Raw genomic sequence first — 21,530 nt, forward strand, 5'->3', positions numbered from 1 at the left:
GGGGAACCATGCCGCAGATGCCAAGACATGAGGTGAGTGGTTCTGAGCGGGCCGAACCTGTGCCGTTCCGTAGCAGACGATCAAGAATGGAACTGATCATCGGCATTGCTGCAGCGACCCATCGGAATGTAAATACAGCTACATGGCAAAGCTTGGCAAACCCAAAGGGAGCCGCAACAAAAAGACGCTAGAGAGACTGATGGCCGCTCCACCAAGGCCAAGTCTGGCCAGGAGTTCTTTCAGTGAGCCGGGGTCATCAGGCCAGCCAACATCACGCGATAATGATAACGTTGACTTGGCGATTCTTGGGGCCGATCCACACTTGGACTCGAACGACATCCTCGGCGCATGCCATCAGGATCAATACACGGGACGAGGTTCGTTCTACCCACCCTTGAATGCAAAGGACCTGTGGTCTGCGGTATCAGATCCACGAGAGTTCATCGATCCCGAACTCTCTGCCGAGGGACCCTCGAAGGGAGATCCTGCGGGCAGTTGGGTGGACAGGGAGTGGCAGGAGCTGCTTGGAGACGTTTCGGGCGACAAATCAGCGTTCTCCCACTTCGCATACGTGGGCCTCGATGATATGGCACAAAGCACTGCTGAGGTCTCTGGCAGCCCAACGATGGTGCTTGATTCGGACTCAGGGGCCAGCGACCAGGTGTGCAGCTGCTTCAAGAGGCTGACGGACCACCTTCAGGACCTGAATATCACAGAACGCCAGCAGAGCATAATCTCCTCTGATACTTTGCTCCAAAAATCGTGTGGCGTCCTGGTTTTCAGCCAAGGCGTCCTGGCATGCCGCCACTGCCACTTAGACTCCAAGATACTCCTGCTGCTCATGACGGTACTTCAAACAGTCCTGAATTGGGTCTACGTGGAGAGCAAGCAGCACAAGAACAAGACCCGTGAGATACCTGCTATCTACTTCGGCACCTGGAAAGTGCCAGAAGCCCATGGGCATCTCATCCAGGGGTTATTGACGAGCCAGGTCCTCGCTGGTCTCCAGTCCATTGTCGATACCCTCCGTTTGCGCGTGGACGAGATATCACTCGGTGCAAGCAAGGCCGAGGGAATGTATCAGTATATGGATGCCGAGTCACTTCGACACGCGCTGCAGCGGTTGGTGAGACTCCTGGGAGAGGTGGCTGTGGTTTCTAAACCTTAGAATGACAAAATGTCAATAGATGAGGGGTCTAGGCGCAGAGAGGCGTTCGCCTTTGATGCCTTCATCAAGAGAACTATTAGAGATAAAACTGTAAAACAATCTTAGAAATCAAGGGGGATAATGGCATTCAGACACAGGCGTACCATTTAAATTGCACGCGATATATATACTATACAGTTACAGAGGCTACCCCGAGTGACCATTCGTCTGAGAGTGGCCATGAGTAAGTCCAGGTTTCTCCTTGACCTCCCAGCACCATGAAGCATCCACTTGATATGAACCACGCTGGGCTGCCAGCAATTTGTTCACCAACTCCTGTCCTGCCTCTCCAGCAGCAAATTCGTACTTTTCAGAGGTGGATGGGCGCGACACCGAACGCACGGGAACCGCTGTTGCTCCTGTTCCAACGGCAAAGACCTGAGAGAAACGGTCAAGTCCGGTGAATGGCACCTATGATCATTATTAGCTCTGTGTTCAACAGTAAGACCAAACCCAGTTCATGTAATAGAGGAGATACTGAACTACAGAAATTGGGTGGAATGAACGAGACAAACCTTTTCACGACGGACCGTCCACCCTTCCTGTTCAGCAACCGTGGCCAGCGACTCGCTCGTGACGCTCCGTATGGCATTGTCGGAATCCGGCTGGAACAACTCCTTCTTGCCCCCCTCCGTGACGAGGCCGACGAAGGCACTCGTGCTAAACTCCTCGACCAGCGACCGCGTCTCGCTGTCCAGATGCAGCGTGAGGCCAAACCCCAGCCTATACGCCTTGGCCGCGTGCGGCCACACGGGCGCGTAGTTCCCGCCGACCTTGCCGCTGCCCGTCCCCCGCGGCGCGGCGCGATCGAAGCCGTCCAGCACCACCGCGTCGACCGCGCCTGTCCCGTGGTACGGCGTGCACACGGGCGCCACGTACACGGCGAACACGACCTCCTCGGGCGGCTGCAGCGCCAGCTGGGGGCCCGCGCCGAACAGGACGGGCCGCAGGTACATGAACCCGTTGCCGCCGCTGGCGCTGGCGGGCGGCACGAACTCGGCGTTGCGCGCCACGGCCGTGCGGACGCACTCGAGGAAGAGCGCCTCGGGGACCTCCGGGAGCATCACCAGGCTGGCCGAGTGGCGGATGCGCGCGGCGTGCTCGTGCGGCCGGAATATGTGGATCGCGCCGGCGCCGCCCTCCCCACCGCTGCCAGAGGTCCGGAAGGCCTTCATGCCCTCGTAGCATTGCTGGCCGTAGTTTAGGCCCGGGGCCAGCCCGTGCACGCGGATGTAGGGGTCTTCGACAAGCTGTGGCTGGCCCCAGGTTTGTTTCGAGGTCGAGAATCGCACCTCTACGTGGCCATTGGTCTTGGGCAGATTGACGAGGCTTACTGTTGACCAGTCTGTAGATTCGTCTCGGATTAGCGGGCATCTCTTATGGTTGGGGACCCAAGCAAGATGGGACATATGGGACATACCAATGTTGGCCGGCGGCGGGGGGAATTGAACCATGTTGATGTTCTTGATGGGTGCAAAACTTTGTTACGGTGGACGTATAATTCTTGGGTGAGAGCCACGATGCTACGCTTGGAATATATCAAATTGATAGTTCGGTCTTCAGCATGCAAGACTATGCATGAATTATCAATTGCTACCTCGTACATGTCATGAAAGTCTCCATTAAGATTACTCGAGAAGACCGAGGTTGAACGAGGTCAAGGACGGGGCCTAAGGTACCTAGGGACGCGGGCCTGGCTTACTGGCCGAAACAAGGGAGAAAATGCTATCCTGCAGCTACTTTGGGTCTTGTTTCGGTCCATATAGTGTACCTCATTGAATCCATGAAAGAGAGGTCTCTTTGACTTTGTTAAACATTTATTTACTGCCATATCTTAAACGTGATGACCTGGCCTTCAGAACTGGTATGGCAGCAAAGCATTTGATCAAATCTCCATTGTCACAGCGACGGGAGTCGTTGATCGCAGCACCGATCGGCTTGCGTTACAGCACCCAGTCCAGCACAAAAGTACTTTGAGATGTGGAAAGAAACGGCATTTCCCGTCACCGTTGCACCCTTAAACGGGATTAGCGCCGGAGAAAACGCCCTGTCCGCAGCCACATAGACAGAAACAACGATCATAATCCACTTACAAAGACTTGCTCGTGTTGACGGTCCGATTCCCGAATGCGAGATATTCTGACGTATCCAGTGATCCTGCGGCTCCTGCACGGCACACGCTCTAGGGCCGCCTGCCGAAGCGCAAAAAATCTCACACCGACCACGAGTTTGTCTGTTCTCAGGACACGTCAGTGTTACAAAAGCCAGGCGTGGGATTCGGCCATTAACCTGATCCTTCTCGCCTACACGGCGTGGTTCAAACACGGTAAATACGAGCCAAGAGTAGATAAAATTCAAGTTGCAAATTACGTTAGCACTGGATTTCAAACCATGACTCAGGAGGATTGTTAGAAACGTTGCAGCTTACTCGCGGCTTTGGGACTTTTGAATGTTAGCGGTCAGTGGGTCTGCATTGCAGCTTGGATTGGTCCGGAGACAAAGTCGGCGATTATAGAGAACAGAGATGGATTTAGGCAGAAAACGCCAGGAAGCCGCCCCCTATGTCCGCCCTGGTTCACCAAGTAGTATATTCCTTCTCGCGGGGAATTGGAGCTATGGTCCGCTTCCTTAGTCCTGGAAATACTACTCGCTCTTGCTGTTCGCCAATGCGTCTCACGGACCGTGAGCCCCCCCCCCCCCAAAAAAAAAAGAAAAATCACTGTTTTGTCCCCCCCCCCTTTTTTTTCTGAACCGGCTGGATCTTTCCAAACTAATTATGTTATGATACTATCTAATAGGTTCTGATTTACCTGACGACTGATGATACGTGACTCGATTTTGCAGCGCGAAGCAACTGGGTAGAAGCTCGCAACTACCAAGAGATTGCCTGTCGCGCTCTGCTCTCTACCAGCTTTCGACACAGCCTTGCAAGTGGAATTTCAATGAGCAGCAGCGCCATGGGCATTCTCACGTATCCAGCCATCGTGCTGGTGTTCAGCTTTACTACATGCTACTTATTGGGACTTGCTCCGATATGGTCAGCTACGGTCGTGTTCCTGAGCCTGAATTTGAAAATGCTCCCTTTGGCCTCCACGGTGCGTATTATAATACCAAGGAGTCAATGATTACCATGTTTTCTCACAAGAGTGGTCTGGCTGACAAAGAGATATCATCACCTCTAGATCCGCGTCATTCCAGCCCTAGCACGCCTATTTGTCTGGCCTACCAGCGCCCCCAACCCAGACTCGTTATTCCAGTCCCAATCCGTGGGCTCCCGTGCCTGCATCCTGGAGTGCGACATCAACATCCACAAGTCCAACAGCACCTACCTCCTCGACCTCGACGTCAGCCGCGCCGCGCTACTGACCCTGCGCTTCGCCCACGCCCTGCGCCAGATCCGCGGCGGGGCGGCCCTGGTCCTGGCCGGCGTCGACATCTCTTTCCGCCGGGAGATCAAGCCGCTGCAGGCCTACGAGACCCGCTCCTGCATCCTTGCCTGGGACCACAAGTGGATCTATGTCCTCTCGTACCACGTCAAGCCGGGGACACCAGCCGAAGTTGAGGATGGCTGCCTTGAAGCGCTCGTGGGCAGGGGTGAGTACCCGGAAAGCTGGAAAGGCAGGGTATTTGCTGTTGCTGTCTCCAAGTATGTCGCCAAGTCTGGAAGGCGCACGATCGCACCGGGCAACCTTCTTGAGGCTGGTGGTTATACAGGGAGTGCTGTCGGGCCAGAGGACAAGGAGCGCTTGGACAACATCGAGGCGAGACGAATCAAGGGCATAGAAATGTTGGCATCTTTCAGAGAGATTAAATGAGCACCTGTGCAATAAAACCACCTTTATACCTCGTCATATCGGCTCGCCACCTACCAGCTGAAGTCCAAGTGCCTGTGTCTAATCTGATGGACATTCTACTGCACTCTTAGAAATGAAACAATTCCTCTAATCTGCAAACTGCCCTACATTAGCGGCCAACACGTACGTGGTGACTATTTCTCCAACGGTCCGAGTTCAGACAGCCAAGTTTTAATTTCGTACGCTGAGGAATTATACGATAGACTCTGTATCGTTGAACTTACAAACAAGGCTGGAGAAATCTGCGTAATTCCGGGCTTTCAATCACTGAGGTGACCCATCTTCTTGCATGGGTTGGTTCAAGGCCTGCAGTGACCAACCCGTCTAGCCCAGGTCGATGTTTCGACTGTACGTACTGCCAGAACTGTGAATTAAATCATCTGCCTTTTGATGGCGTTAACCATTTGAATATTATTGTCAGACATCCAAAAATGCGACCTCTATTCGTACAAAAGCCCACAGTGGCTCCTATTGAATCCAACTTCTTCGAAGCAGTGTTTAGATATGAACATACGAGGGGTCTAGAGACACAAGAATATGTCATGACCGACAGAATCTCAAAGCTATGCACCAGATTTAAACCCTACTTGGTGACAAGTTCGCAGAATATCCTCAGGCTTGACATGGCAAGCTAGCCCCTGCACTGCTCCTGGCAAGAACCCCGAGAGTGCGTCGACTACATGGGCCGGGACCACGTCAGTATTTACCTCCAGCTCGACGACAAGGGCGCCGTCGTCGAGCTCACAAAAGTTAAACAGCAAAGGAACCATTGCCCCCCGGGGCCTGGCAGCCATGGCCGGATCCACGCCAACGACCTCCAGCCCCGGGCCCATGGCAACAGTCCGGTCCAACGCGTCCGTCTGCCAATTGTAGATGACCAGAACGTCCAAGGAGTCTCCCTCCGCGGAAACCGAGCCGCCCTGGCTCGCCACAGACGCCTGGATCTCCTTGTACGGCATCTGGTTCTCGATCGCCGCGTGCGTGGCCGCCGCGGCCGAGTCCAGGAGCGCCTCGGCGCTTGCGAGTGTCTCGCCCGCGATGGAGACGCGCAGCGGGAGACGGTCCACGAACACGCCTAGCATGTCTGCGGTTGCGGGGTCCTCGCGGTTCATGTACGGCAGCGCCAGGACGATGTCCGATGTGTCGAGAACGGCGCCGAGGGCGAGTGCCACGGCGGACACAGCGAGACGTTGGGAATAGGTTGTTGCAGCTGTGTTGCCGGGCGGAGGGATCTCGATGTGCAGTGTGGTTCCAGTATTGCGGGCCTCCTTGTGTGAAGTGACATTGACCTGAGGCCTGAGGGGCATGTGCTTCATGCCTCGGAGGGTCTTTTTCCAAAATGCCAGCTTCTGCTGTTGCCTCATCTTCGTTAGTGGGTTGTTCTGGTCGCTCTGGAGCCACTGGACCCAATCCAAGTACGATTTGGAGTGCATGTTGTTTCGAACTCCAAGACTCTCATCTGTTGACGCTTCATGTTGCGTAATCTGACGGTATCGGCTGCTGACCCACTGAGCCATGAGACCTATCGATGCCTTGTCTGTCACAATATGATGAGTGACCAGAATCACCTCGGTCTCCCCAGAATCACACTTCCGATTCCATATGACGACGCGTAGCAAATGGTCGTTGGCCAAGTCAAATGGCTCATCGGCCAGTGCATTCGTTTTCTCAACAGACCACTCGTGAAGCCTGTAGCATTCTGGCACGAATTCCCTGTCGCTCAGGAGACGGCAGGGACGTCCATCTGCAAAGACATAGCGGGACCGCAAGATGGGATTTTCGCGTACGAGTGCGCTGAAAGCCTTAATGAGAGCTCCTTGGTCTACCACACCGTGAATGACAAATTGGAAAACGGTATTGAACGCCGATTTGAGATTCGATGTGTGGTGCCAGTGAAACAATTCGTCCTCCAGGTAGGACAAGGGATGGATAGTTGAAGGATGGTGAGTTGAGGGGTGACTGGTAGTTGATGTGCAAAATTCGGAGAAGGTACTGCGCGATGCTGTGGTCGACTGGGCAATTCGTTGGTCGATAGCCTCAGAAAGTCCTCTGAGAACCGTGTTGCGAACCAGTAGAGCCAGAGGGACGTCGTGACCAACAGAAGATGCTATCATCCTGGCGGCTTTGATGGCCAGGATCGAATTGCCACCAATGCAGAAGAAGTCTTCATCTCTCCGAATTAGAGTATTCTCGTCCAGACCCAGGATTTTGATCCATACAGTCCTGACCAGGTACTCTGTTGTCGTCAGATCCTCTTGATCATCGGGGGTCTCGCCACCTGAGCTATTGCTCTCCACACCGTGTTCAGCCCATGATGTCACTGCTAGCGATCGAAGAGCCTCCCGATCAATTTTGCCATTTCCTGACCTTGGAAGCGCTTGCAATTTTATAACTTGTGATGGGCGCATATAGGTCGGCAGCATGGTAGCAATTTGGGTTCGCAGGGCCGCCGTGTCGACACCCTCAGGTGTCACAAAGGCCGCGATCCGTTTGTTGTCTTGGCCTGCTTCCTGCGGGCTGTCCACGCCAACCGCAACTGCATTTTCGGCGCGGGGGCTCAGGTCGGCGGCGAGTATGGCGTGTTCGATCTCCTCGAGCTCGACGCGGAACCCGCGCACCTTGACCTGGTGGTCGATGCGGCCTCGATAAGAGAGCGTCATGTCCTGGTTCCAGGCGCCCAGGTCGCCAGTGCGGTACATGATTTCCATTCCAGGGGACGAGGAGAAAGGGTTTTTGATGTAGCGATCTCGGCTGCGCGCGCTGTCCTTCCAGTATCCTCGGGTGAGTTGCTCCCCAGAAATGTAGATTTCTCCAGTGATTCCTTGAGGCACAGGACAACGGTGGTGATCAAGCACGTAGACACTGAGTCGTGGAAGACCAGGACCAATGGTGACGTCTGTGCCGGCATGGAGAGGAGTTGTCGTTGACACCGGTCCACACTTCAGGTTGCAAAACGACTGTCAGCTATGGCGAGCCAGAACGATGGACTGGACCAGACAGGGCATATCAAGACTCACCTCACTTGGGCCGTAAACATTTCTCAGATCCCGCCCAACACCCCAGGCATCAACCATGGTTTGGGGCACAGGTTCTCCCGCCAACGCTATCATATCCAGATTCCTATAGGACTCAGGTAGAAGAGCTCCCAAGACAGACGGAGTGAGATTAGTGGCATGGACGCGGTTCAGGTGTGAGAACGGGTCCGAGCTGTCCTTCAGCACAAGGGTCGCTCCATGGCAGAGGGTGCCGAACATTTCGACGACCGCTATATCAAAACCTACATGAATAGGAATGTTCGTTAGTTAAAACTTGACACATAACATGACGTGGTTGGTCATAAACTAATTTCTGTGGGAAAAGTGTAACCTGCCTGCAGATGTGAGCTGGGCGATTCTGCGCCCCGGTTTTGCAAATAGGCGCAGTGATGGCACATCTATGACGTGCAAAATACTCAGGTTGTGAAGAGGAACGCCTGATAAAACATATCATGTTAGCTTCATTGGATTGGTGGGAGTTAGTACCACGGGTCTTGTTAGTATACCTTTAGGAATGCCACTGGTCCCAGAGGTGAAAACGAGGTAGATGATGTCCTCAGTTCTCGTGATGGTCTCCAGTGCACTGCCATCCAGATCCGCAGATGACTCCAGAAATTTATCAATGATAATAACCCCGTCATCTTGGCCTCCCTTAGAAGTCTGCATGAAGTCGATAGCCTGTCGGCATTGTTGGTTGGCAGACAAGAATACCGACGCGCCGCTCGTTTCAACAATCTTTTCAATCCTCTTCGCAGGGAGCGTGACGTCGAGTGGGCAGCAAATACCCCCGGCCTTTATGATGGCCACGACACCAATGATCCAGTGCAAAGACCGATCGGTTAAGACACACACCACAGAATCTTCTTTAGACTTCCCCTTCAGGCGGGCCCTGAGTACCCTGGCAAGCTTGTTGGTCGCCTCGTCCAACTCCCGGTACGTCATTGTCCCATGCTCTTGCGATTCGAGTGCGCACTGGTCCGGCCATTTTGCGGCGGCGGAATCAAGCGCTTGCTTCAAGGTTTTGGGCCCGTTGTATGTCTCCGTGGCTGCTGGAGCTCTGATGAGAAGATTTTTCTCGTCTTGCCCAAGCAGCTTTGCACGCACATCCTGGACATATGTGTTTAACGGCTCCATTAACTCCCTTAGGGCGTTTCTGAAATGCAGACCGAGTCGACGTATAACCGCTGGCGCAAAGCGATTGCCATCGAACAGCAATGTCGCTTGGAGTTGGTCGTCTTGATCCTTCTCCACCAATAACGACAAACCAAATTCCAGCATGAGGTCCTGCTGGACGATCGTCCACGACCCCTGCATTGGCGGCACGTCGTATTCAGTCACTACGATGGTCTTGTGTCATCGTCAGCCGTAAGGAGTCTCAAGTGACTACTGGGGAGCAGAGGTTAACTGACCTGCATTGTGCTGCTGATGATTTCGCCGTTCAGCCCGGCCATGGCCTCATTCGCTGACCACTGGTACTCCAACGTGTCCAGTATGTCGCTGTGGATTGTCTCCAACCAATCTGCTATTGTCTGTTTCTCGCCAGCCGCCTGGATAGGGAAGGGCACTGTGTTCAGCAGTGGGCCTACCACTCTCTCCACATCTGGCACGGCGGCTGCCTTGAGGTTGCGGCCAGACAGTACGGCTCCAAATGAGACCCGATCAGATGAAGTGTAGTTGGACAAGATCAGGCCCCACGCTGCGTAGATCAATGCAGATGGTACAACCCGAAAGCGCCTGCCTGCATTCTCCAGACTGATTTTGTCGAGCTCGAGTGGCACACTAAGATTGTGCAGCCAGCCTGGTCGGCCTTGAAGTTTGATTTCTGCTGGACCGGGAAGCTCAAGCCTGGGAAATGCTGAACCAACCAGCTCCAGTCTTTCCTTCCAGAAGGACACACCTAGGGGATTCATTTCTTCCCTCTTCTGTTCTCGTGAAACACTCAAAAACTGAGAGGGTGGCGGAGATAGGGTACCGTCGCTGGTGAGAGCGGCCTGTACCTCGTTCAAAATGATGCTCAGTGACCAGCCGTCGACTTGAGCATGATGTACTGAGATGAGGAGATTTGAGCTATACCCAGGCACAGTAACCAGCCGTAGAGCATTGACCGGCTGGAATGCTTCCGAGAAGTCGTCGGTTGCCACGATTCTTTCGAGTATCTCGTGAGAGTGATCACGAAGGGTCGATTCAAGATCATGTTCTGTAGTCTCCTCCTCGCGCCAGTCCAGCTCGAATTGCGGACTAACCTCCTGCGTCTCATCCTTGAGCGATAATCTGGTGTGAAATACAGCGTGCCGTTGCAATACTTGGTGCCACGCACCGCGAAGCCTGGCCACATCGGGCTGCGTCCCAGCATGTAGTGGTATGCGAATGTGGAAAAGCATATAATTCAATCCGGGCTGTTTCAAGCTTCCTTGAACCATCTTGACCTGCAGACTTGACATGGGCCCTGAAGAAGGTGAGTTTTGCTGAAATGTCTGGGTATCGGCCTGGGATTCGTCTTGCAGGGCGGCGCACACGGCAGTGATGTTCGGTAGTCCGAAGAGGGCCTTAACCCCAATGGTGAGATGTCTCTTCTTGAGGTAAGACACCACTTTCACCGCTGCTAGGGAATTCCCTCCCAATTCCCAGAAAGACCGATCTTCTGTAATGCTGGAAAACGGTAGAGATGTTGCCGCGGCCACCGCTGCTTTGAGCACATCCATTCGTGACTGTCCGTCGGGGTTCGAGTCGTCTTCTGCGTCACCATTTTGTGTCTGGCCCGCATACTTTCCTTCCAGCTCAAGTGTCCGCTGTAGCGAACGATGATCGGCCTTACCGTTTGGCGTAAGTGGGAGAGACTCGATGGCTCTGATCTGGTCAGGCACCATGAACTCATCAAATTGTCCAGACAGCTGCTGGCGGAGCGCAAGAGCATCCAACGTCTTTGGCGTGACGAAGGCGACCAGTTGTTTCTGGAACATGAAGGCCGTGGCAGTGGACGCGCCTCCGGCAAGAAGCATCGGGATGACCTGTGTTTCGAGGTTGACTAAGAAACCACGGCTTTTCACCAGACTGTCTGCGCGACCAGAAAACTCGAGTCCGTCGCTGGTTTTCCGTGCAAAGTCGCCAGTTCTGTAGACCCTCTCTCCCTGCCACGTGATGAACCTCTCCGTCGTGAGAACCTCGTTTTTGTAGTATCCCACAGCAAGGCCGGGCCCAGTGATGCACAATTCTCCGTAACTATCCGACTCGACTTCTCCGTCGAGAAGAAGCACTCTCGTGTTGGCCATAGGCTGACCAAGTGTGATCGGCTTCCCTGGCACAACGCGACCGATTGTGGACATGATAGTAGTCTCGGTAAGGCCATAGCCGTTGAAGATGTTCCGATCTGGAGTCCACCATTTTTCCACTACCGCAGGGGGCGGTGCCTCTCCGCCAAGGATGACCGTCTTGACATTGGGACAGGTCAGTTCGGGGTCTCCAAGGGCGGCCAGAACTGACGGCGTAGCGACCAGGATCGTCGATCGAGACGCGCACTCCAGCAGGTCGTCTGCAGCAGATATGATCATCTTGGCGCCGCCGCATAATGCCGAGAATACGACGCCCACGCAAGCGTCAAATCCGGGTGAGAACATGAGCAGAATAGCGTCGTCTGGACTGGCGTTGCAGTTGTAGGGAGTCTCGTCGTTTCCCTGTTGTGCGTAGTGCAGGAGTGAAGAATGGGAGATCATGACGCCTTTGGGTGTCGAAGTGGTCCCGGAAGTAAAGATCATGTAGGCGAGATCGTGTGGCCGGATCTCTGATGTTCGATGGCTAACCTCGTGCAAGCCTTCTGGGCTCTCCGATCCCGGTTCGCATGCAGCTTTGACTTCGGAAAACGAGATAACGTCATGACCTGGGTATGCAGCGTTACCCAAGTTGAGCATGACGTGCGCAGACACTGTGTCAATGGTCCACGCTATGCGCTGTTCGCTCCATGATTCGATGTCGATGGGCACGTAACAGGCACCCGCTTTTAGCACGCCTATGAAACATGCAACCATCTCGATGCTGCGCGTAGCTAGGACGGGGACAAACTCTCCCGCTCGCACATCTCTTTGCAGCAGCAGACATGCAATGCGGGTGGATGCGTCGTCGAGCTGGCTGTAGGACACCGTCCGGGACCCTATACAGATAGCTTCATGGCCGGGTTGCTCTACCACCCAGTGCTGGATAAGATCCAGAACGGACCTGAGGTGTTGCTTGACCATGTTGAGGTAAGAGCCGGTCAAAGGGATTTCGACTCGCCAATAAGTCACAGGGTCGTGCAGTTGCAGAGCAGAGTACAGTCGAATCAGTTGCGAAGACGTTGCTTGCTTTTCCCCTGACTACTTGATATGGCTACGCTAGAAACTCCATACCGCGACACTCTTTTGACACGGCTGTCCAAAGGTTGGAAATGGGATCCGGCAACAAAAACTCCAAGTTCAGCTCAGAGGACCATTTTGGTATTCACTGTAAGACGGGTACTATCGGAAGGACCCGGAAATGCAAAAACAAATTTGTCCAAGACTTGCCGTCGGCGAATAAGCAGTTCATTCCCCTGCGGCATTGTCGTACCAAACGGTCGTTTACTCGCCGATGGGCCAATCAGAATATTACACCCACACGCAGGAACATGGTAAGCAACAGACGCGATACACGGTATCCTTCAATGGTTGCCTGCTTCCCTGCTGGAATTTCCCCCCACTCTTCCTTCGTTCCTCGCTCTGGTGGTTTGTTGCTAGCCTATTTCTCACCCGACCCATGATTGCGCCGGATTTAGACTGGTTGAAACTGAGCCGTTCTGCTTGACCAACTTCTCGAAACATTTCTTGGCCTTAACGAAGAAGATAAGAAAATAGTTGACAATGGCGGACAGTGAGGCACAATCGCGAGCTGCGCCGGCGGGCGACCCATCCTCGGGTCCCTCTGAAAAGTCCACACCAAATGCAGACCTCTCAACCGAAACGGCGGGACCAGCCGATGTGCCTTGGAAGGCCTCCAAGCGCACCCAGCTGGTGTTTGCTTCTCTCTGCGTTTTAGGCCTAATGTCCGCGCTAGATGGCACATCCATAGGCGTTGCTGTCCCGGTAAGTCAACACGGGGCCTTGGCGTCACGAAGAACAAACCAACCTCCCGACAACTTCCCCAGAATTCTGCGTGGATATTCGAGCTAAGAAAACATGTTTTACACGTGCAGACCATAGCGAACGCCCTGCATGGCACTGCAATTGAAAGCTGGTGGGCCGGGACGGCCTTCCTGCTTAGCTCGACAGGTACGTGGACTTTCAGGGGACAGTCTGGCTTTGCCCGCTTGCGTATCAGTTGTAGACTCCAGGCTGAGGCGCCCAAAATGCAGTATTCCAGCCTAATTGGGTGTCTTTCTCAAACATCTTCGGCCGTCGAAACCTTTTCCTTCTCTCCACGGCGTTCTTCCTTGCAGGGGCCATTGTCTGTGGTGTGGCTCAGAATTTCACCACACTCCTGGTGGGTCGCACTATTCAGGGAACGGGCGCGGGCGGTATCATGTCCATTCAAGAGGTCCTCATCACGGACTTGATCCCTCTGAGGTACCGCGGAGACTACTATGGACTCATCAACGCCATGTGGACACTTGGCTCCGTGACGGGTCCTATCCTCGGCGGAGGCTTCTCAGGCAACCCCCACGCCACCTGGGTAAGTCGTATCGACTACAAAGAAGCCTAATCCCTAGCCAGAGATTAGAGATGAATTGCCGGTTACTGACATAGTGGCGGACAGCGCTGGGTGTTCTACATCAACTTCCCGTTCATCGGAATCGGCACAATCCTTGTGGTGCTGTACATGCACCTACACTTTGTGCCCTCCTCACTTGTTGAGAAACTTCGGGCGATCGACTGGGTCGGCAGCTTCTTGTTCATCGCCAGCTGCACGGCCTTCCTGCTTGGCCTCACATGGGGTGGCGTCCAGTTCTCCTGGGGATCCTACCAGACCCTGGTCCCCCTGATTCTTGGCGCAGCCGGCTCTGTGGCCTTTGTCGTCTATGAGGGCTATGTGGCTGCGAACCCCATAATTCCCCTGGTGCTGTTCCAAAACCGCACCACTGTCGTTTCTTTCGTGGGGACGGTGCCCGCGGGCTTGATCCTCTGGTGCATCTTGTACTACATGCCACTGTACTTCCAAGCCGTCCACAACTATAGCCCCGTCATCTCCGGCGTGGCCCTGTTCCCACTGACCTTTACCATCGCACCCGCTGCGATTGCCTGTGGCAGCCTCATTACCAAGACCGGGAAGTACCGCTGGGCCACCTGGGCAGGCTGGGGACTGAGTACGCTTGGCTTGGGGCTCTTCTGCATCCTCGACGTCGGTACCAGCATCCCCGGCTGGGTCTTCATCACACTGGTTCCTGGTCTCGGCCTCGGTTTCCTGCTTCCGGGACTGGCCACAGCGATCCAGGCCAGCGTATCAAGCGACAATGTCGCCATGGCCATCGCCATGTTCAGTTTCTTCCGCGCCCTCGGCCAGGCCCTGGGTGTCGCTATCGGCGGCGTCATCTTCCAGAACCGCATCTACGCCAACCTCCTCACATACCCGAACTTGGCTCCTAGGGCGGCTCAGTACAGCGCCGACTCATCTGGACTTGTCACTATCATTCAGAGCATGCCCGATGGCGATGACAAATCCGACCTCAAGCAGGCATATGCGGACAGCTTGCGTATCGTGTGGGCGGTGTGTTGTGCCGTCGCGGGCGTTGGGCTTTTGCTCAGCCTGTTTGTACAACACTACAGCCTCGACCAGGTATTGAACACGAAGCAAGGTGTCATTGAAGGTGGCAAGGACGACAGTAGTGGTGGTGGCAATACTACGTCGCCAGCTTAGTGGACGAGCGATATTGCATGCCAAGGAAGCCGTTGCTCAGGTCACGTCTCAAAAATGTGGTAATCCTTCTCGAGACTCTTTTGTAATGAGAGGTTGCTACCCATGTATAAGCATCAGTGCCTCATCTGACTATTCACCATAGCACTGAATACCTGTCTACCGACAGTACAGGAAATCAAAACCAACACAAAAATAAGAGGAAGAAAAAAGATGGAGCCAGCTCCAGCTTGAAACCTTGAAGCGACGAATAGTCCTGTTTGGCAATAGGTCCTGCTCATATTAGGATGTCAGAAGTGAGTGCAGGGAGACCAGCTTGTCAACGTCCCTCAATCAAAATAAACGCTTCTCAAGACCCATGTCCGGGAAAACTATCGCTCTCGGAACACCACACAAGTACGGGACCTTGATAATACACTGTGATTTCTTTATTTAATGTGGCTCTCATTGTACTTTAACTTCGCCAGCGGATTCATCACGTGCACACGAGAGACGTAAGTGCCGCTTTATTTAACACAAAATGTCCGCTTTTGCTTTTTTCCCTTTTCCATCACACATTACGTAGATATTAATAAAAGGTTTCGGTCGCTGTCATTCAGTGGAGAGTAAAATCTATGTCAGAGTGTCCCAAGAGAAATGTTAGAGTTGCCATGAGATACCGCATCAATTCTTCTCCGGGCCAGCTGGCTGCACTGTCCGTCTGGTTAACTGAACTGTGACATCCGCCATAGGCACCCAAGTCGAGTCATCAGTCTTGTAGTCGCTTTGCTGTTGCCTCCCATTGACGATCTGAACATCATACTGCAGGAGTAAATGCACCAATATTGCTTTACTCATCTGAGCGCCAATGTACTGACCCGGGCATTTCCGCCCGTTGAATCCGAATACGATCAAGTTATACCGCAACTGCCAAAGTTAGGCTCGGTCTTCGACCAGCTAGGCGGAGTCTTGCCCAATTAATAGGCTCGATTCGCAGCGTTCCACGAAAAGATTCTTACTGAGAAGGAGTTGAAAGGACAGCACATACATCTGATGGTTTGATAGCCTTGAACCGCGACGGATTGAAGGATTCGCTGTCTTTGCCCCAGAAGGGGTTGCGTACATTTACAGCTAGAACGTCGGCCAAAACCATAGTCTGCAATTAAGCACAAGGTCTCAGTCAGCATCCAGTAATATCGGCTTTGGGAGTATAGACCTGGGGCATTAACCTACCCCTGGTTTGACCAAGATGCCATCAAAGTTCTTCACCGACGATGCGCTTTCTCCCGCACTGAAGACTACAAGAGGCCACACAGTCAGCAATACGTCACACGCCGCTCACAGCACTGTGTAATAGGCAGATGGTTGCTCCTCGAAAATTGGATCTGAGTGACTTACTCAAAGGCGGCCTGATCCGCAATGCTTCTTGAAAGCACCGGTGGAGGTGGTTATCACTCCTGGAGAGGTACCGAGGCAGATCTTCCGAGTTTGCTTTGATCTCTTCAACCAGGTCCCCCTTTACTTCTGCATTATCCGCCACAAGAGTGATGAGCCAAGTCACCACGTGTGTGGTAACGTCGAGGTTGGTCATGAGCATTTCGTCGAGGGTGTGCATAAGCTGCGTTGTGTCAGCCAGAATTAAGCAGTGTGAGGGAAACAGAAAGCTAGGGACTTTCTTGGCTAGTCCTCTGGCTCCCCCTTCACTTCTTACTCACGTTTTCCAAAGTGATGCTTCCTCCTTCGTAAGCATCCCAATATGAGAGAATAGGGGCGCTGACTCCTCGAAGCCGTCGATCTTGCACAAGTTCCTTATTATACTTGATCCAGTCGTCTCGAAAGTTTTGCAGGAGACCAAACGCTTTGCGGTCGATCCAACTGCCTGACTCATATCGGTAGGGACCGCCGATGAACAGGTACGGTGTCAACCCGAGGCGCTTCTCTGCCATCGCCCACAACCTATCTTCCTCATCCCTAGTCATTCGACCGTAGATGATATTGGCCGCAAGGAAAAACGGGTATTTTTGGAAGCCCGGAACGATGGGGAAGCCAAGGTCGTTCGTCTTGTCGCCATCCACGTTGGAGTGACTGGTAGTCTGTCCCTGGGGCGCATTGGCGAACATCGATGGTAGCTTGTCGACATATTCCTTGGCCGTTTCGTTCGTAATATCTATTCGGCTTGTCGACGCTGCATGCGTAAAGGGGGGATTGAACAGCTTTCTTTTTTCCTTCCAGTCCTCTCCTTCAAGCAGTCCTATGCAGCTTCCCAAAACTTGACCAAGGTACCAACCCAAATTTGAGTATTTCGGCTTACCATGTGTCTCGCCATCTGAGTGGAAATTCCGGAGCAGTTCGGGTGTTGTGATCACTCTGTAAAACCAATGTTACTTGTCAACGATGCCGCAAACTTGGTCGACACGCGGCCGGGCCTGCCACAAATGCTGTCGTTGGCACACAACGACATGTAATCCACTTGGATTCTTTGCTCGCGAGTAACTGGGAAACGTACATTTCAGGATGCGGACCAGCCCAGATTCGGTAGACTGAACCATATTTTTTCCGCCATTCGTCCGAGCGCATACGCCCGTACATAAATTTGTCGATGATGTGGCCGTTGGGGAGCTGCCACTTCGGGCCTGGGGCCTTGCTTCCTCCCAATAGCGTGCCTGGGTTGAGTAGCTTTAAGGCATGGTGAATTGTGGTCTATGGGATGTCAGAATACTTCGCGTATCAAGAACGTTGATTGTCCACAAGGCGGGAATCGTGCCGGTAGGTTATTTACAGACCTCAATGATAAAAATACCGTAGTACCTTAAGAGCAAAATTGAGGCCAGAATCAAGATGGCAAAAGGTGCCGCTCCAGTCAAGGAGAAGAGCCCCATCACGATATTCGTTGTTGACCCCTGCCAATTCTGAGGCATTCAAATTGCTGATTCAATGATGGGTCTTGTGTAGTCCCCTGGAAGTACTCCAGCTACAGCCAGTTCGACTCTAATGGACTTTACATGACCTTTAAATCAATACCTGCGGAACCTGCCTCTTAGAACGTGGATGGTTGATCTAAAGATACACTAAACAAAGCGTCGGGTCAGCTCATTAGCAGGCTGAAGCTGGCGGCGGCCAGACAGCGGTAATTGGCTGCCTGGGGGCTCGGTACCTTGGGTACGGATCCTCCTGATAAGCCACTTTCGATTTGATCCTCACCGGCGAATATTGCACAGGTCGTCGGCGCTTATTAGGCTCTGTCGACTAAGGCCCGGAATTTCAATCGCACCACATGCTTCGACAGATCTCCAGAGCTCTATGGAATCCAACCAGAACAGCATGGTTCTAATGCGGAACTTGAGATGTCTTTGCAAATTTTAGCGAGGAGCACACCTGCTGTCACCTCGACATTTGCACTGCCTTATCTGAAAAACCAGTTTGAACCTCTGGACGTCCGCTTTGTCTGCACAGCCCTTCGTCAACACAGCGTAGATTGTCTAGAATAGCTGCAACCATGGGACTTCTATCTTGCCTGACGGGTCATAGAGGAAAGCCATCTTCTTCCCTCCAGCAGCAACCCAGCCCAAAAACCACTGCCACCAGCGCAATCAAAGTAGCCGACTCGGTGGTATATACCAAAACCATCAATGGCCACTCCATCGCCTTTACAGACTTCGGCTTCGCAAATGACGGGCCCGCCGTCGTGACTTTCTCGGGCTGGAACCAAGACCATCGTGGCTGGGCCAATGTCACGCCCTACCTAATGGACACCTACCGAGTCATCAGCGTCTGCTTCCGGGGCCACGGCCCAAACCGCGATCCCGTCGAGGACTTCGGCTTCGAGGACCACGCGCGCGACGTTCTCGGCATCCTGGACTCGCTCGGCGTCGACCAGTTCGTCTGCGTGTCCGCCTCGCACGGCACCTGGCCAGCCCTCGAGCTCAGCCGCATGGTCGGCCGGCAGCGCTGCCCGGCCGTCCTGGTCCTGGACCTGATCATGACCGAGGCGTCGCCGCAGTTCCTGGCCGGGCTCAGGGCGCTGCAGGGCAGGGACACGTGGCGCCCCGCCGTCATGGCCTTCTTCAAGGGCTGGAGCAACGGCACGCAGAGCGCCAACATGCGCGAGCAGATGCTCCTCAACGCGGGCGGCTTCAACCACGAGACGTGGTCGCGCGCCGGGCGGACCATCGAGGCGGCGTATGCCACCTGGGGCTCGCCTCTGAGGCGGATGGAGGCCCTGGCGGACCCGCCGCTGATCCATCATGTCTACACGCAGGCAGCTGGGAGTGGGGCGGAATACGAAACTCTTCACCAGACGTTCCAGAAGAAGCACGCGGAGTGGTTTTCTTTCACATGCGCCCGGGGCCAGACACATGTTCCGCATATTGAGCAGCCTGAGACGGTAGATCGTGAGGTGAGGGCGTTGATTGAGAAAGCTGTGGCTCGTTTGGATTCAGACTCTGTGGATAGAAAGGCAGAATAAGACTGGACAGAAGGTTTAATTACTTCATTCATAGAACCTCATTTTCAGGCAAACAAGATGCATTTGATCAATGGTGATCTACACGCAGACAAAGTGCTGCATGCTCGGCCTGCTTCCGAGCTGTTTGGAATAAGAAAAACAGGGTTGCCAAATCAGTACACTTCATGCGAGTACGACTTCAAATTCACGGGGGAGGGCCCGCGATTGCTTCCATCACGAGCCTGACCGTTTGGGGGTGCTCGGTTCCATAACGTGAAGGTCACTTAGGTAGTAGGTATGAAGCCCAGACGACGGCCCAAGCGACGTAGTTGGGAAGGCAGCTCGGAACACCTCCATCGCCATCGTTACTGCCGCAGCAAGGTTTCCCTCATCTATTCTAGGTCTAGTTATTACGAGACCAGTCTTTTCTGCTTCGGTATAAACTGAGACAACCTTTATCATTACATATAGACTTTTGCCTTGGGCGAGGGACTTCTGCTTCCAGTAACACACTTCTGTTTGATGCACGGCGATCTATGCAATGTACTTGTGTTTTTATCAAATATTCTGGCGGGGATTCAGACTGTCTTACTGTTTATGAAATGAACTTTAATCTACTGGAGACACTACATACGTATGCGAGCCGGCGGGCTTGCAACCCCCTTCGCCCTTGACTACTCCGGAGTAGAAGCCGATCATTCAGAAAATACATTAACCATTTATAATCCAGTCTCCTCTTCCCAAATATCATGGCATGCAAACTAGGTCTTTTTATTCGTTCTCTAGCACTTTATATCCAGAATTCATGGCGTCGAAGGAGCTTGAGCCTACGCTTAGTCCAATCTTTAAAGTTGTCGACAACCAAGAATTGCGAGTTGACGTCTTCCTCCCCTGTCGGGTTTTTTCGAAAAAGGAAGTAAAATGCCCCATAGGTGAGTACCTCGTAGCTCTACTCCTCAGAATTGGACACTATGGATGAAGCTTGAACCAAGAGGGCCAAGTGTTGACAACGTGCCACATAGTGATTGCGGTACATGCAGGCGCGTGGATATTCGGTTCCAGTCGGCTCATCAATGCCAATCAACTACAGGACTGCCTCTCACGAAACTGGGTCGTACTGTCTCCTCAGTTCCGCCTTTGTCCACAGGTAGACATGCTCGAGGGTCCGATCGAGGACACCCGTGCCTGTCTGGCCTGGGTGCAAAGTGGCGGCCTGGACAGAGAACTGAACAGGCACGGCTTCGCCGCCGACCTGGATCGCATCGCGTCGTACGGAATGTCTTCGGGCGGAAGCTTAGCCCTATGTTTGGGGTTTGACGTTCCCAAGCCGGTGCGAGCGGTCTTCGCCATGTGCCCGACAATCATGTGCGGCCATCCGAGGTGGTTCATGAATGTCGAGAGGATGACTAGGCTCCCAGACATGGATCCTGGATTCATGGAGCGAGTCTATCAGGAGAAGCCTGTACCGGTCGAGGGAGGTGTGCGACTGAATGGCAAGTGGTGCCCTCTCAAAATCATCAAAGAGCCTTGGCTCGATCACAGAGCGGCGTTTATGTATGCTCAACTGGCGAGGGGGAAGTTGTTAAATGTGTGCTATCCGAAAGGGGTGGAGACAGTGGACTTCAAGCCCATCGATCCATATTTGAATGTGACTGGCGACTTCCCGGCGACTTGTATTGCACAAGGCACAGCAGACACCTTTGTCCCCGTGGAGGCTCCGCAAGGCTTCGTGAAGAAGCTCCAGAGCGTTGGAGTCCGGTCGCAGCTCATCGAGATTCCAGGAGCAGAACACATGTTTACAGCGACAATGAAGCCAGTAGACATGACTTATGAGTTACAAAGACAAGGGTTCAACTTTATCCAGGAGGTTTTTGGCAGTGGTACTGAAGTGTGACTCTGCAATGTACGGAATCCAGCAACTTTACAAGTCTAGGAGGAGCATACCTAGGTACACTCTCTAGGGGTAGGCAACTCACTATGTATTATGGAATGCTGAGGTGCAACATAGATCGCTCACCCGTTACATATCGTGGATTTTGGCGATGCCATCGCAACGAAGGGTGGGTAGTGCATACACGCAAACCCATTTTCTTGTTGTTGCGTGTAGAGATTGGTCAAGTGTCTCTGATTGCTATAAGAGACCGAAATGGTCGATA

The 21,530-nt window shown here is 53.4% G+C and overlaps 8 protein-coding genes across 8 annotated transcripts; 5 read left to right on the top strand and 3 right to left on the bottom strand.

The window, feature by feature from the left end:
- Nucleotides 1-142: 142 nt before the first annotated feature.
- Nucleotides 143-1,168, top strand: INS49_012173 (uncharacterized protein; the record flags this gene model as incomplete). The annotated part of the gene is made up of 1 exon (XM_043172878.1): nt 143-1,168. The coding sequence occupies one exon, from the start codon at nt 143-145 to the stop codon at nt 1,166-1,168; it is 1,026 nt and encodes a 341-aa protein (XP_043022175.1).
- Nucleotides 1,169-1,354: 186 nt separating this feature from the next.
- Nucleotides 1,355-2,661, bottom strand: INS49_012174 (uncharacterized protein; the record flags this gene model as incomplete). The annotated part of the gene is made up of 3 exons (XM_043172879.1): nt 1,355-1,618; nt 1,723-2,552; nt 2,628-2,661. The coding sequence occupies 3 exons, from the start codon at nt 2,659-2,661 to the stop codon at nt 1,355-1,357; spliced, it is 1,128 nt and encodes a 375-aa protein (XP_043022176.1).
- A 1,620-nt stretch (nt 2,662-4,281) lies between these two features.
- INS49_012175 (uncharacterized protein) lies at nt 4,282-5,022 on the top strand (the record flags this gene model as incomplete). Its single annotated transcript, XM_043172880.1, has 2 exons — nt 4,282-4,302; nt 4,390-5,022. The coding sequence occupies 2 exons, from the start codon at nt 4,282-4,284 to the stop codon at nt 5,020-5,022; spliced, it is 654 nt and encodes a 217-aa protein (XP_043022177.1).
- A 602-nt stretch (nt 5,023-5,624) lies between these two features.
- Nucleotides 5,625-12,325, bottom strand: INS49_012176 (uncharacterized protein; the record flags this gene model as incomplete). The annotated part of the gene is made up of 4 exons (XM_043172881.1): nt 5,625-8,000; nt 8,079-8,338; nt 8,603-9,443; nt 9,506-12,325. The coding sequence occupies 4 exons, from the start codon at nt 12,323-12,325 to the stop codon at nt 5,625-5,627; spliced, it is 6,297 nt and encodes a 2,098-aa protein (XP_043022178.1).
- A 639-nt stretch (nt 12,326-12,964) lies between these two features.
- INS49_012177 (uncharacterized protein) lies at nt 12,965-14,954 on the top strand (the record flags this gene model as incomplete). The annotated part of the gene is made up of 4 exons (XM_043172882.1): nt 12,965-13,186; nt 13,297-13,372; nt 13,456-13,772; nt 13,857-14,954. 4 exons carry the CDS (start codon nt 12,965-12,967, stop codon nt 14,952-14,954), a joined length of 1,713 nt encoding a protein of 570 aa, XP_043022179.1.
- Nucleotides 14,955-15,614: 660 nt separating this feature from the next.
- Nucleotides 15,615-17,050, bottom strand: INS49_012178 (uncharacterized protein; the record flags this gene model as incomplete). Its single annotated transcript, XM_043172883.1, has 5 exons — nt 15,615-15,857; nt 15,979-16,086; nt 16,164-16,228; nt 16,329-16,548; nt 16,646-17,050. The coding sequence occupies 5 exons, from the start codon at nt 17,048-17,050 to the stop codon at nt 15,615-15,617; spliced, it is 1,041 nt and encodes a 346-aa protein (XP_043022180.1).
- A 1,376-nt stretch (nt 17,051-18,426) lies between these two features.
- On the top strand, nt 18,427-19,395 carry INS49_012179 (uncharacterized protein; the record flags this gene model as incomplete). The annotated part of the gene is made up of 1 exon (XM_043172884.1): nt 18,427-19,395. The coding sequence occupies one exon, from the start codon at nt 18,427-18,429 to the stop codon at nt 19,393-19,395; it is 969 nt and encodes a 322-aa protein (XP_043022181.1).
- A 1,132-nt stretch (nt 19,396-20,527) lies between these two features.
- INS49_012180 (uncharacterized protein) lies at nt 20,528-21,268 on the top strand (the record flags this gene model as incomplete). The annotated part of the gene is made up of 1 exon (XM_043172885.1): nt 20,528-21,268. One exon carries the CDS (start codon nt 20,528-20,530, stop codon nt 21,266-21,268), a length of 741 nt encoding a protein of 246 aa, XP_043022182.1.
- Between the last annotated feature and the right edge of the window lie 262 nt (nt 21,269-21,530).

This window comes from Diaporthe citri, assembly GCF_014595645.1.
Source record: "Diaporthe citri strain NFHF-8-4 chromosome Unknown scaffold_6, whole genome shotgun sequence".
NCBI classification, from domain to species: domain Eukaryota; kingdom Fungi; phylum Ascomycota; class Sordariomycetes; order Diaporthales; family Diaporthaceae; genus Diaporthe; species Diaporthe citri.